At 34.6% G+C, this 15,982-nt stretch overlaps 3 protein-coding genes across 3 annotated transcripts; all 3 read left to right on the forward strand.

Annotated features, from left to right (window-relative positions):
- LOC18592972 (protein YLS9) lies at positions 1,642-2,780 on the forward strand. Its single transcript, XM_007019956.2, has one exon. It carries the CDS (start codon positions 1,813-1,815, stop codon positions 2,575-2,577), a length of 765 nt encoding a protein of 254 aa, XP_007020018.2. The 5' UTR covers positions 1,642-1,812; the 3' UTR covers positions 2,578-2,780.
- LOC18592973 (pentatricopeptide repeat-containing protein At5g48910) lies at positions 3,164-6,293 on the forward strand. Its single transcript, XM_007019957.2, has one exon. It carries the CDS (start codon positions 4,141-4,143, stop codon positions 6,085-6,087), a length of 1,947 nt encoding a protein of 648 aa, XP_007020019.2. The 5' UTR covers positions 3,164-4,140; the 3' UTR covers positions 6,088-6,293.
- LOC18592974 (transcription factor TCP23) lies at positions 10,619-12,268 on the forward strand. Its single transcript, XM_007019958.2, has one exon. The coding sequence runs from the start codon at positions 10,716-10,718 to the stop codon at positions 11,943-11,945; it is 1,230 nt and encodes a 409-aa protein (XP_007020020.1). The 5' UTR covers positions 10,619-10,715; the 3' UTR covers positions 11,946-12,268.

The following is a 15,982-nucleotide window of genomic DNA, read 5'->3' on the forward strand; positions in this document are numbered from 1 at the left end:
AACCTTTATACATCATATTCAAAAAATTATTTTATAATCATTTAAAATATAATATATTATAATCTTTTTCTATTTTAATATTCAACCTCGAAACTTTCGAATTAAAATATCAAGTACTAAATTATCGGACGGTTCATAAGGATTCTATTTTATTTTTTCCTTTAACGCGATTGCTACTTTACTTTATATATAATATAATTTTATTTTTTTCTTATGATTCAATTCTTATTTTGATTTTTCCTATTTAGGGTTGAGAAATATTTTGTGATTTTGTTGAGTATTATTCAAATTTTTCAACACTAAGGTTATTGATGCAAAAAAACGAGTAACAACAATTGCAAACGCCAAGAGATGAATAAATTATAAAAATAGCTATAGTTCAATGACTTTGTTTTTATTATTATTTAAGGCTTTAAGGTTATACCTTCAAGTTTCCAACTTAAACTTCTGATGAGTTCTTTTTTTTTTTTTAATTTATTTATTTTGACCCATGTGATGAGTGTGTATTAAGCTTTTGACTCTTGCTAGTCCTCACAGTTTTAATTATTTATATTGGCTTTGATTGAGTTTTAATCGATATCTAAATGGATTTGTTGTTGGATTTGGCGATTCCAAAGAAATCAATTGAGCTTGGTTTAACCTTATTCATGAATATTTTTTTATGTGAATTGTCGTGTTAATTTTGAATAATATTTAAATAAATATTAATATTTGATAATTTGATTATCTTATTCCTTTGTAGGTGATAAAACGATTGAAAATCAAACAAAATAATTACATTATTATTATTTTGTTTGGCCAAAGTAATAGGATACTTGGTAATTGGTAATTTAAGATACCCTATTTCGAACACTTTTAAATACCAGATTGTGCAAAGAAAAAAAAATTATTACCCTCTTTATAAATACTCAATTATTTGAACTTAAACGAGTACCTATATAAGATAATAATTATACTTTACAATTTACATCACATTTATCTAATTCACTAATGATTAAATATATAAAAATAAATAAACATTAAAATTAAAATTTAAACAATGATAAATTATTTTAAGAATATCTCAAACAATAATTTATATAACCAAAAATTAATAAATAAACATTCATGATCGAGTTTGGTATCAAGCATCGAAGGGGCGATATATATACCCTACTTAAACCCGAAACGAGTATTAAACTTATCAAACTCGAATATAAGATACACAAATTATTTAAACAGGTAAAATACCTGTGGGTATCTAATTAAAAGATAAACAATAATATGGAATTCGAGCAGAAAATGGGAAGAGAAACTCAATGATATCATCAATTCCACCAGTTGTCCCTCATTACATACTGAATGACGACAGACTTTCACCTTTTAAGTTATTGTTTTGGTTTACGCGTTTCTCTGAGCACAAAATTCAATTGTTAAGGCGGCTTTGATTTTTTCCCTCGAACCGTTGAGAAATATTTTGAAATTTTCTTGGGTATTATTCCTTTTTTCAACCCAAAATCTTACGCATGCAAAGCAAGAAGGTGGCAAAATGATTATCAAAGCATGAAATATTGAAGAGCTTGAGCCGGTGTGAATGCGGTCGATTAGGTGAATATTTGGAAGAAACACAAGACTCGGTAGGGTAGAACATAAAGTCAAATAAAGGAAGCTTCTGTCGTGTGGCTTAATCAATCCCCCCTTGCTGTTTCTATATCAATGCATTTCAACTTCAATCTAGAACACCAAAACAGTTAGACAGGTTGCGATAAATACTCTTGAATTTTTCTCGAGGTTTTAGTTTGTGATCTCTTGACTCTTGAATTGGATTCATCAATGGCGGATCAGCAGAAAATCCATCCCGTCCCTGATGTTGAAGCACCGCCACAAACCTCCCCGACCACTCCCTTGGTGCCTGAGGGCACGTTAAAATCCGACAAGGGTAAGCCTGTAGAGGAATACCCACCTTTCAAGCGCACTTTGCCTTCTATGCACTCGAAACCTCCCAAGAAGAGAAGCTGTTTCTGCAAGTGCCTGTGTTGGACACTGTCTCTACTCTTGCTGCTAATCGTCATTCTGGGGATTATCGTTGGCATTATATTCCTTGTTTTCCAACCGAAGCTACCGAAGTATTCTATTGACACGTTGCAGATAACCCAATTCGATCTTAGTTCTGTCGATTCTAGCTTATCGGCTACCTTCGATGTTACTATTACTGCGAGGAATCCCAACAAGAGGATCGGAATTTATTACGAGGGAGGCAGCCGTATAAGCGTATGGTACACAGAAACAAAACTATGTGAAGGGTCAATGCCAAAATTCTACCAGGGTCACCGGAACACGACGGTGCTGCTTTTGCCTTTGTCAGGACAAATCCAAAACGGTACTGGCTTGCTCACGACGCTGCAAGAACAGCAGCAGCAGACAGGAAACATTCCTTTGAGACTGAGGGTCAACCAGCCTGTGAGGGTTAAGCTCGGGAAGTTGAAGCTTATGAAAGTGAAGTTCTCGGTTAGGTGCGGGCTAGTGGTGGATGCTTTATCTGCTAACAACGCCATTAGAATTCAAAGTAGTAGCTGCAAGTTTAGGCTTAGGCTGTAGATTCTAATTATTTCTAACTATTGGGCTATATTTATTTGTTTTTTCCCATATTTTTACATTTTTTTTGCTTTCTTATGTACCATAAAAAATGGAGGATTTTTCTGCGGTTTTGTCCTCCTTAGTATATACTTTGATTATATGTAATTCGTATTTTATTTATTTAGACTGATATTATTACAATCATTACTATTCTTTTAGTGAAAGATTATGGTCCGAGATCTCTTTTCTGTCTTTGATCGGGTGAGTTCATTTTTGGCTTAGCTTTGATCAAGGTCTAGAGTTGATCAAGTCTGGGATCAATCAAGCTTCCAAGTACTGATCAGATGTAAGATCATTCCAGGTATATGCTCTCTATAACGTATGGTATGTAATGATCTTTTACTCTTAAAAGGTAAAGATCCCATTGCTTGAAGGAAGCCAACTAAGTAACTCTATTTGTACAAGCAGAATTGCTAAAAATTGAGTCACAAAGTAAGGCTTGAATCGTGTTATGCCAAGATCAATGAGATCCTTCCTAGTATCACACTTAGATAGCAGGAAGAAAGATGAATGAAAATGCTTCATCTCTAGTATTTATAGTTCTATATGTCTTTGTATTACAATAAGTTAAACATTAGAATAAAATTCTGCAACAATTGAATCTATCTAAACAGCTTGTGCTTTCCCTCAAGTTTGCCCCGGCTAGATGACAGGCCATTGGTGACACCAATTTTGGATAGCAGATAATGAAAATCGAGCTTCAGACAATGGTTTTAGGGAGAGCATCTGCCAGTTGATAGGTTGTAGGAACATGATGAAGAAGTAGCAGCCCTTGGTTCACTATCTCTGGAACAAAAACAGTAATCTAATGCAAGTTGCTTCATTCTTGCATGACAGACAGGATTCTTGTAGGTGTAAGAGGCACTGATATTGTCACTGCTGGCAGAGCAGAAATTGCAACCTTAAAGTTCCTTTAGCCAAGTAATTTCTGAAACAGTGACAACAATTGCGTTATATTTTGTCTCAATAGAAGATCAAAGCTACTGTTTCTTGCTTCTTTATTAGCTGTGGCACAACCATCATGCAGACTTAGTGACATGGAGGTAGACAGAGGTGCAGTAGAATCCTTAGCTCCAAACAGATTTGCTTTACTTCAAATATCATAAAATAAATATATTTATGTTGAAACAAGAACAAGCTCTTAGATGTTGGAATGACTTCCAATTCCTTGAAACTAGTTCAATGAACTAAGATCCTTAATGGAGAATTGTGAAGACAGAGCTTGAATAAATCCAGATAGTATAAGATGATTGGCTGGTTCTCTAACCTCCATGTTAAAAACTCTCTTTACATGAAAAATGTAAAGAACAAATATTTTTACTGTAAAGCTATCTAACTAATTGATTGTTGGGTAGATTTTTTGGGGATTTCTTGATTTTGATTTTCTTGGTAAAATTTTTAGGGCCCCTCATCCGTCCTTGAAACAAAATGAAAACCTTTTAGAAACCCCACTATCTTGGAAGAAAACCCACAAAAGAAATCTCATCCACAGCTCCAACAAACCCCCCTTCTGAAACCGCTTAGATGAACCCAACCACAATCTACAACTCCAACGCCGCCGCCGCCGCCGCCGCATCAACTCACCCATCATCACTCTTCCCACAAATCCAAAGATGCAAAACCATGAGAGACCTCCACCAAGTCCACGCCGTCGTCCTCAAAACAGGCCAAATCCACGATCCTTTAGCCGCAGCCGAAATCCTCAAATTCTGCTCCCTTGGCACCCACCGCGACATCGATTACGCCCGCAAGGTTTTCCGCCAGATGGGGGAACCTAACTGCTTTTCTTGGAACACAATTATCAGAGCTCTAACAGAATCTGATGAAAGCAATGAAACAAATGAGCCGTTGGAAGCATTGTTTTTATTTACTGAAATGGTCGCTGACGGCAATGTTTTACCTAATCGATTTACTTTTCCTTCGGTCTTAAAGGCCTGTGCTAGAACTGGGAAGCTTCCAGAAGGGGAACAGGTTCATGGGCTAGTCGTGAAATTTGGGTTTGAAAAAGATGAGTTTGTTGCTAGCAATCTTGTCAGAGTGTATGTTATGTGTGGAGCCATGGAAGAAGCTCACATTTTGCTTAACAAAATGATGGTTGAATTTGAAAATGGTGGCAAATTAGTTAGGGATAAGAGGAGAATCGAGGGAAATATTGTTTTATGGAACGTGATGATTGATGGTTATGTAAGAATTGGGGATTTAAGGACTGCTAGGGAATTGTTTGATAAAATGTCTCTAAGAAGTGTAATTTCATGGAATGTGATGATCTCTGGATACGCCCAAAATGGGTATTTTAAGGAAGCAATTGAAATGTTTCGTTTGATGCAAATTGGAGAAGTGAGGCCTAATTATGTGACTTTGGTGAGTGTTCTTCCTGCCATTTCAAGACTCGGGGCACTTGAGTTAGGGAAATGGGTGCATTTGTATGCTGAAAAGAATGAGATTGAGATTGATGATGTTCTTGGTTCTGCTTTGATCGATATGTATTGTAAGTGTGGGAGTATTGATAAGGCGGTTCAGGTCTTTGAGAGGATAAGTAAACCAAATACAATTACTTGGAGCGCGATGATTGGGGGGCTTGCAATGCATGGTAGAGCAGAGGGTGCTCTTGATTATTTTTCAAGGATGGAACTCGAAGGCGTAACTCCTAGTGATGTTGTGTATATTGGTGTCTTGAGTGCTTGTAGCCATGCAGGGTTTGTGGAAGAGGGGCGTTTATTTTTCAATCACATGGTTAATGTGGTCGGCTTTGAACCCAGGCTTGAACATTATGGGTGTATGGTTGATCTATTAGGCCGTGCTGGGCTATTGAAAGAGGCTGAAGAGTTTATATTGAACATGCCAATAGAACCAGATGATGTGATGTGGAAGGCGTTGTTAGGTGCTTGTAAGATGCATGGAAACATTGAGATGGGTGACCGCGTGGCCGGGATTTTGATGAATATGGCTCCTCGAGACAGTGGAGCTTATGTGGCATTGTCAAACATATATGCTTCTTCCAGAGATTGGGAGTCAGTTGCAAGGGTGAGGTTAAAAATGAAGGAGATGGATGTAAGGAAAGACCCTGGATGCAGTTTTATTGAGCTTGATGGAGTTGTTCATGAGTTTCTTGTGGAAGATGATTCCCATCCCAGAGCCAAAGAGATTCATTCAATGTTGGAGGAAATCGCTGAGCAAATGAGGTTGGTAGGGTATAAGCCAGATACCAGGCCAGTTTTGCTTAACATTGATGAGGAAGAAAAAGAGAGCACATTATACTATCATAGTGAAAGGATTGCAATTGCATTTGGCTTGATCAGTACGAGTCCTGGAACCACACTTCGGATAGTCAAGAACCTCCGTGTATGTGAAGATTGCCACTCTTCAATCAAACTAATTTCAAAGATTTATAAACGTAAAATAATTGTTAGGGATCAGAAGCGCTTTCACCATTTCGAGAATGGTTCGTGTTCTTGCATGGACTACTGGTAACATCTAACCCCCCCATTTTTGCAATTTACTTGGTAAAGCATACCAATTACTTCTTAGTATTAGGTATTTTTTGGCATCAATTAATTGCCTTTTGAATCTATGATGGAACAAAATTTTTGAACAAGTATGAATAAGATAGTAAATCCAATGACCGCAAAATTATTGAAGAACATCTGAGAAGTTACATGAATATGAGGACTATTGAAGAAGCAAAACTCTACCTAGATTATGTTCTTCCTTCTTCTTATCTTACTACCAAGATTTCCTATTCTAATGTTAACAAGTCTAAGCTATCAGGTGGATTCAACTTCAACAATGCTGTCAGACAAAATAATGGTTCTCATATATTTTTCAAAGGAAACCAGTTTGCCAATCAGCTAACTGGTAAGGTCATCTATCAATTCTGTGGCAAAGCTAGTTATTCAACAAAAACCTGCTTCAGGATCAAGCCTAAATAGTCTTCTACTCAACCTTCAGCACATCATGCATCCACACACTAAACAGAACTCTTGCTAGCTCAACCATCATGCAAATTAGGTGACATTGAGGTAGACACAGGTGCAGGGGAACCCTTAGCTCCACATATACTAATTCAATGAACTAAGATCGTTAATGGAGAATTGTGAAGACACAGCTTGAATAAAACCAGATAGGATAGCTTTGTTCTCTCCTGCTAAGATGAGATTATCCTCATAGAGACAGGTGGAGTCAAGAGGGGACACAGGAAATCGAGGGAGGAGAGGAGCAGCTGTTTGGATTTTAGGTAGGTAAAACTGAAATGCAAGAAGAAAAAAAAAATTAGGGATTTTAAGCTTAAATTCTTTCCGGATTTTCCACGAAAATTTTACTGGAAACAATTTTTTTCTTAGAAAATCAGTAAACCAAAAAAATAATTATGAAAAATTCAATTTTTTATTTTTTTAATATACCTATATCAATTAAAAAAATTTCCGTCAAAATTTCGTGATTATTGATATATGAATCATCTTATGGCTAAAAAATTTGATCGAAAAATTAAGCACCCAATCAATTTCTGAAAAATAAAAAATGACTTTGATCAAAATTTCGTCGGTAAAGATATATTATTAGCGATGGATCTTTTTTGACAAAATGAATTTGGCTGAAAGTTTCCTATTTTCTTGAGCAGCATCTTACTTTACATTTAATTTAAGTATTACAACACTTTTAGCCATATTAAATGCAGAAAGATGACAAGAAATATATATATATGTTTGTGTTTTACTAAAAACATTATTTATATGGATAAAGATCATTATTCAAAATAAGTCTCCAAGGTTATCGCAATCACGTAATAAATTAAAAGTTAAATTTGGACAAGACTAATCCATCTTGTTTATGAATTGTCAAAACCGTGCTGGAAAAGCCGATCATTGATCTCATGGGTCTGGGATTTCAACCCAAAATACATGTCTGATAGATGAATGAAGGTACTTATTTATAAATTCAAAACTCATTTCATTCTTACTAATATGAAGTCCATGACAATAGACATCTCTCTTATGGTTCGAAGCCAAATTCTAAAACTACATGAACAAATCAGGCACTACATGTTAAAAAGTCTCTTTACGTGAAACAGCAATGGCAATAATCAATAAGAATAAACAAAAACATAACTAAATATGAAGAAGAAAACATTGCCTCTATTGCATGCAATGCAATTACAAGCATTACTTGCCTATATTATGATATGCAGACAAAAGCCTTATTGCATAACTGTGACACCTTTTGTCGTTTGCATGAGTGAAGCACATGGGAAGAAAGATGGAAAGCAAGGCAATGGGTAAGGGTAAGAGTTAATGTTATAATCAGTTTTTATAATAATATTTTATTTATAATATTATTAAATTTTTATATAATGCAATAAAATCCACAAACGTGGTATAAGAAGTATATAAAAAATATCATTAAAAATAATTTTAATAACACATTTTAGAAACTTTAAGTCAAATTTGATGTAGTACAACCCGATCGTTCCTATTTAATTTTTTAACTAAATGTACTTATTTATATACATAAGTAACTAAAAACACCAATTAAACAGAATTTCAATATGCATAACAGGCTTTGAATATAAAATTAATTGTAAATGAATATCATCAATTATGTTATCAGTGACTAATTGCTTAAGTTGATGGAAATGGAAAGGTGAAGTCCACCATGATTGTGAGGCTTCCAACAAAGTTTAACCCAACACTTTTGGCTTATAATCTTCCTCCATGCCATATCTAATGATATTCTTTATAAACAATTAAAAAAGGGAAAATATGGCTAAAAAGTTTTTTTTTTTTTTTTATAATTGGAAGAAAGGGGATTTGAATTATGTTTTTTAAGTAGAAGATCATGCACCAACCAATGAGCCAAATGCTTAGATGTAAAACAGAGATAAAAAGTTGTGGATGTGGAATAATATATATTCTTGTATGATTTTCATTTGTATCTTAAATTATTAATAAAAAGTATAATTTTTTTTTAAAAAAATTAAAATAAATTTTTATTCCTTTATTATGTTTAATTAGATTATTGTACTTTTCTTTTGAATTAAATAGACTTTTATTTTGTTAATCAAAATATCACTTGTCAATTTATACAACGTAGTGTTGACGTGTCAAAAATGTAAAAGGTAAAAATGTTATATGGTCATATTAACATGTCACGTTATCATCTACTATAACATATCAACACCACGTGTTGCTTTTAAAAAAAAAAATCAACACTAATGCTATAAAATAACGAGTGACTTTTTTATTAAAAATAGTTAATCAATAATTAATCATGTGAATCTATTTGATTTAAAATAAAAGTATAATAACTTTATTAAACATAATAAAAAAATTATTTAATTATTTANNATCTATTTGATTCAAAATAAAAATATAATATTTTGATTAAACATAATAAAAAAAATTATTTAAATTATTTAAAATAATTCAAAAACTTTTTTTTAAGTATTTTGTCTTAATAAAATTAGATGAGATGGGGTTTTGGATTTTTTTTGACTTTGTCAAGTGTATTCTTTCATTAAAACTATATTCCGAAGAGAAAAAGGTTGGGCAAGGTGGGTAGGCTGGTCATAGTAAGTGCCATTCTGCTCAAATATTAGAGTAGTCTTTGTTTTTGGAGATATATATATAAAAAACACCCTTTAGCCTTTAGAAGAAGAAAAAGGAAAAAAGAAAACAAAAGGCTTTGGTAGGGATGAGCTGTCTTAGTCCATTAGATGCTTTGCTGAGCTGTTTGGCCCTGTGCCTTGAATGTACACCATAATTGCCATGTTGCTTGTCCTATCAAGGCATAGTCTTGCTGCTCACATCTCCCCTCACCATATTTACCCCTTTAAAGTTTTTTAGGTGAAATTTTGATTGTGGAGAAAGATGAGGGAGAAAGGGCCTTTGGGTTGGCACTGATCAACTGTTTCATCCCCTTTTCTTCCACCTTTATGCCTTCTTTAAGGTGCAAATATATAGGTTAAACTTCAGTTCCTGTTCTTGTAAATAAACAGAGGTGAATTACTTCATCTGTCATTTCTTGTGGCTGATCTTGTAGCAAAATCTACCAAGGCACTAACACTTGAGTGTTGACTAAAATTTGAGTCAGGAGTAAGTTCCCATAAAAGACAAGATGTGTGGACGGATGGATGGATGGACAGTTAATAGAAAGAGAGAGGGACATAAATGGGGGCAAGGGTACATGACCCAAGCAGGTAGGGGACCCTGGGGGTGAATATTATAGCAGTAGAAGCATTTAAGGGCCACCTTGTTTTACAGTTTTACTGCAACAGCTTGCATAAATGTGAGGACCTAATCTAATGTTATTCACAGCATTGGCTTTTAAGGACTGTCTCTTGCTGCCAGTTACTTCTGTCACAAAGAAACTTACCAGGAAAAGCCAGAGACAGATAAATAGGGGTGAAGAAAGGTCTAAAATATTTATGGTGGTTGTTGTTGTTGGACTTGATCATTGGCGTCATCATCCTTGTCATTATCAACCATAACTCAATCAGTGAGAGTATTAGGGAGAAAGAAGGCCGTGTCCCCATCCTGTAGTATGTATATGTTTTGCTTACAAGTTTCAACATTTTCGCACCCAAAAGTCCAACCCAGAAACCATATGTGAAAAGCTTTTTAAAAGTAAATGTGAGACAAAGAAATATTTCAACATGACATTAACAGGTTTGATCAATGTTTTGCTGTTGCAGGAGGCCCCCACGAGTGGGGCACTGCTACAAAATTTACTGGCCCCATCACTGAATTCTTTTAAGCTTTGTTGGCTCCTTGTCTCACCTACTCCTCTCTCTCTCTCTCTCTCTCAAAGGACAGCAGTCAATCACAGGGAAGAAAAGAAGATCCCCACGCACTAACAGTGGTGGTGCAGTTAGGATCACAACTCACAAGCCTTCGTTTGCCCACTCTCCCAAGGGAAAAGAAAATTCACAACAAAACCCTTGTTTATAATTTTTTTTTCATTTTTGTTGTGGGGAAAAGAAAAAAACAAAGAAGAAGAAAATTATTATGGATATGAGGTAGAAAAACAAAAGACGAGAAAAACGGGGTTCCATTTTTGAGATGGTTTAATTTGATAGATAAGGAAATCTTTTGGGAAAGCCACAGATGGAAATAATGGAGTCGCAAAGCAATAAAAGCAGTAGTAGCAGTGACCACCACCACCACCACCATGGCCAAAAACAAGAGGCTTCCCTGCAACTGGTCTCTCGTGATAGTCAACCACAAGCAGCTGCTGGTGGCGCACATGGGACCTCCTCTCAGCCTCAGGCCCCAGCCCATGTCCCATTCACGGGCATGGGCTCCATTCCCAACCAAATTGGGGTTCACTCTTCCTCCCCTACTTCCACATCTTCCCTTGCTAAACCTGCCAAACGACCCACCAAGGACCGCCACACCAAGGTCGATGGCCGGGGCCGCCGCATCCGCATGCCCGCCGTCTGCGCCGCCAGGGTCTTCCAACTCACCAGAGAATTGGGTCATAAATCGGATGGTGAAACCATTGAGTGGCTGCTTCAACAGGCAGAGCCAGCCATCATAGCTGCCACCGGAACTGGCACCATCCCAGCTAATTTCTCAACTCTCAACGTCTCGCTACGCAGCAGTGGCTCTACTATTTCAGCTCCTTTATCAAAATCTGCTCCTCTCTCTTTCCACAGTGCTTTAGGTCTGTACAGCAGTACTAATGGAGATGAAAGTAGAAGATTTAGCAACACTTCTGCTGGTGCTGGCATGTTAGGGTTTCATCATCAGCTATACCCTCAAATCTTGAACCCCGATGGTTCCATGAGAAGTAGTAACGAGAATTACTCCACCAAGCCATTCAGAGAAGATCTTTTCAAGGAAACATCTCAACACAATGCTGAAACGGGTGGTGTAGGGGCAAATTCTCCTAAACCGGAGAGAACCGGAATGCAAGATCAAGAACCCGGTTCGTTTCGTGCAGCCAACATTGTGCCGGCTCCAGCTATGTGGGCAGTTGCACCGGCTACCACTAATGGAGGTAATGCATTTTGGATGCTGCCGGTAGGTGGTGGTGCCACCGCATCAGCAACTGTGCCAGAAGCCCAGATGTGGACCTTTCCGGCTCATTGTTCGGGTGGGGGTCGTGTGAGTCCGGTTCAGCTTGGTTCAATGATATTGCAACAGCAGCAACCCGTGGGTCAGCAGCTTGGTTTAGGAGTGACAGAAACTAATATGGGGTTATTTGGCAGTGCAATGAATCTTTACAGCAATAATAGAGTTGGTCTAGGAATGAATTTGGAGCAACAGCATCAAGAAAACCAAACCCAAGGCAGTGATAGTGGAGATGAAAATCCTGCTACAGATTCTCAATGATAGAATTCTATATTCAAATCACATTCTTCAACTCTTCTGTCCATTTCCTTTTCGATTGCTTTGCTATAGCTTTTTTAGCAGCCAGGTTCCACTTCTTTCTTTTCTTTTCTTTTTGTAAATGCATGTGTATTTCTTTCTTTCTGTCTTTCTTGGGATTGTTGATTCAGTAGCTTTGCTCCTCGGATGCTGGAAATGTAATTCATTGTGCAGTTGGGTGTCAAAAGATGCCCATCAATCTAACACAAGCTTATCATTTCCCAACTGTTAGAAGTGTGATAATATGGAAAAACAATGAGAAGAAAGAATAATTTTCATGCTGGGTATTTTCTTAGTTGATTGTTTAATGCAAATTCTTTCTTTGTTTTTACTCTGGGGGCCTGATTATTCTCCTCTTTCATCCAAAAGCAAATTGATTAGGAAAAAGAAATGTACCCAATAATGGAAGGAGAGATGGAAGACAAGAACAAAGAAATACTATTTGTTTAGTAAATGAGCAGAGAGAGAGAGAGAGGATAACAAGGTGATTCTCAAACAATTATTCTCTTCAAAGAAACTAGGAAACTTCTTCATGAAAGAAGGGCAAGCTGGAGGCTGGAGGCATGCCCATTGTGCACCACATGTATTGATATTAAAGGATTAGATTTTTATATCTTTTAGGCCTAGTTTTGTTGCATTAGGGCTTTGCTTGGTTGTCCATTTGTTAAGTGAAAAGACAAAAGAGATTGGCAAATAATAAGGAATCTGTCCGCCTGTTCACGGCTTAACTGTCTTTCTCATATATCAACACACAAACAAGCTTAGAAGCTTGCTATTGCTTTATCTTTTCTCTCATTGTGCCTTTTTCTTTTAATTGTTTGAGTTGGTATTGGAAGTTTAAAAATAAAATTGATTTAGATATAACAAACCATGTCATACATCATTGAGATCTATTGACTTATAATTAAGTTTTGAAATAACACTTTGAAAGTTTGGAAACTATTAAGAAAATTTTAAATAAAATTTTAATTTTTTATTACATTTAATTATATTTTTATATTTTTATTTCAGATCAAATAGACCTTTATAATTAATAGTTGATTAATTATTGTTAATTAAAAGTGACATATGTCATTTTATGCAACATAGTGTCGATATAGTATGCTGACATGTCAGAACCAATAATGATATGACTATTAAGACATTTTCATCCTCCATGTCAGTGTAACATCAACTTATGTCAACTCCACATAAACATAAAATGACTAGTAGTATTTTGATTAATGGTAATTAGTCAACCATTAATCATAAAAACCTATTTAATCCAAAATAAAAGTACTTGAGTTTAATTGAATACAATAAAAGAATAAGAACTTATTTGAATTTTTATGAATAGTTGAGAGATTTTTCATATATTATGCCTATAATTTATGAGGACAAATGCGAACATTATGTCAAAATATAATTAAGATTCAAGGTGGGTATGCATTTCAAAAGATATAATTAAGAAGATGAATTCAAAGTTCTCAATTTCACATAGGTATTTTAAATTCATTATTAAGTAGAGACCTAACAAATTATTGAATTTAAATATAATCACAAAGGTTATGTTTTTATGAGTTTTGTCAACTAATTTCTACTAAAGTCGAAATCTGTATTTTGATGTCAATTGAAATTCTCAAAAGAAACCTAAATGATAAGCATATATTTTAAATCATGTTACATGAGAATGTTCGTAATTTAAACAATGAATTTGATTTCACAAAAAAGAAAATAACGAATCTAATATCCAACATAGTGTTTCGCTGTCAAAATTCATGTGTATAAATATATTTACGAATCTCATCTATCTAATTACGTAATAATTGATACTTATGTGGAAAAAAAATCAAAACATACATGAAAATTTAGATTCAGCACCCCAATTTATCATGGATTGAGATAATGATGGGAGGATGGTAAGGTCTATTAAGACTACCTAATGACTTGATTCCCAAGCCTTCCTTTGAAAAGCTAAAGTGGGAAAAGTGACTTTTATACCCAAGATTCTATTAATAGTATGGTGTTTTAATTCCATAGGGAAATTAACCACATGGCAAACTCAAGGAGTTAATTTAAAATACAAACCACTATAACTTTAGGAAGTATTATTAATCATATAGGTGCTGGGTGTAGCTTTGACTGGTGAGTGATAAAGCCAAAACCCCAAGCCCAAGGGTGCCTACAAAACTTGACCAGGGTTAGCCACCTGTAAATGTGAGCGCTTTTCATGGATAAGCATGATTTTACAGCCGACAACTCTAGAAGCTTTCTCAGATGTATTATTATTAATTTGCTGTTGAACCCCGAACTTGCTTTATGTATAGTTCATGCTCATCCAAATCAGAGCAATAACATAAAAGCAATTAATTCATCAATTATTCTTTGAAGACACCTTCACAGTTCGTCAACTTTGGCACTTTGCATTTGTTTGACCATGGACTTTTCTTCTGAGGATTCTTTTCCTTTTTTTTTTTTCTTTTTTTGAATATGAAATTTGAAGGGGATAAGTTGCTCACTTTCCATGTAAAATGTATTTTATCTTACGAGAATTATTCACTCAAGATTAATACCAATAGGTATATAAGTATTGATTTCATTAATAGAATTTGCAGTATAAAAATCTATCATGGTAAAGGTAGTCGTGTAGGTAGTACACATGGGGACATCAACCTCCCCATGCACATGTTACAGATTTTATATCAGTAAGAAATGAGGTGAGTTTTTAAATATATAAACATGAGCCTGTTTCTACTTAATAGATATATTTTTGAAGTTAAAAATATGAACTCTCAAATCTTCATGGATATTGGACTTTTATAAGAGATATAAGGATCGAGATAGACTCAAATTGGTGTAAGGAAACCTTATAAAAATATAAAGATCGAGGTAAACTTGGATCAGTATAAGAGTCTCTTTTTTTTATGAATAAAAGAGTCGGTGCAATGAGGGCGTTGCATAATTTTAAATAGAGTAAAATGTCACAAATTTTGTATCAATAAAAAATGTGACGAGTCTTTAAGTATACAAATCATATTTTTTGAATTGAAAATGTAGACCCGTTATAGACTTTGTATCGATTGTATATAAGATTAAACTATACAAGATATTCATTTCCCATTTTTGTTCAAAATTAACTTTTTCATTCACACCACTACTATTTCCTTATTGACTAAGTTATATTTTCAAAAAAAAATTAGATTTGATTGTTAGTTACAATAATTGTACGACAATGCATCGAGTCGTTCCAAAGTACAAAATTTACTAGGGAAGCACATGAGCAAGTTGCAATTGTCATGGGGGAAAAATAAAGTCAAATTGCCAATGCTCTGGAAGGTCTACATGCACATAACCCTTATATATATATATATATATATATATATATATATATATATAATATGGAGAAAAGAAAATTTTGAATTTTACTTTTTAGATAAGAAATCATACATCAACTAATGAGCTAAATACTCGAATACCTAAATACACATAACTTTCTTTCTACAAAGCAACAATATTTTGTAGGAAATTCTAGAAAAGAAAATCACCATTCACCATCCTAAAATTTATTTAAGAAAATGGTATTTATATTATTATATAAAATCAATTGAATTTGATATTATGAGTTAAGTGACTTGATTTAGTTGATAAAATTACTTTAAAATCAAATTAAATCATAATATCAAATATTAAATTAAATAGCAATTATATCCTCTACAAATGTTTTTTTTTCCCTTATTTAAGTTATAATTTTGGAGGAGATTAAAAGTGAATTTGAATCAATTTTTTGAGTTAAGGAAAAAAAAAATACATACATTTACTATTGGGTTAAATATCCAAGTATAATTATATATGATAACTTAGAATATATAGACACCCCCTTACCAAGCATATGACAGTCATTTTCTCTCTGATTTTCCAACATAATTTTCTTACCTATCAGGTACCCAGCATAGCCTTTGAGAGACAAGGGTAATTTACCCAGAAATCTGAACACTCCATTGAATTGGAGATTCTAAGAGAAA

Source organism: Theobroma cacao, chromosome 8 (assembly GCF_000208745.1).
Source record: "Theobroma cacao cultivar B97-61/B2 chromosome 8, Criollo_cocoa_genome_V2, whole genome shotgun sequence".
Classification (NCBI taxonomy): domain Eukaryota; kingdom Viridiplantae; phylum Streptophyta; class Magnoliopsida; order Malvales; family Malvaceae; genus Theobroma; species Theobroma cacao.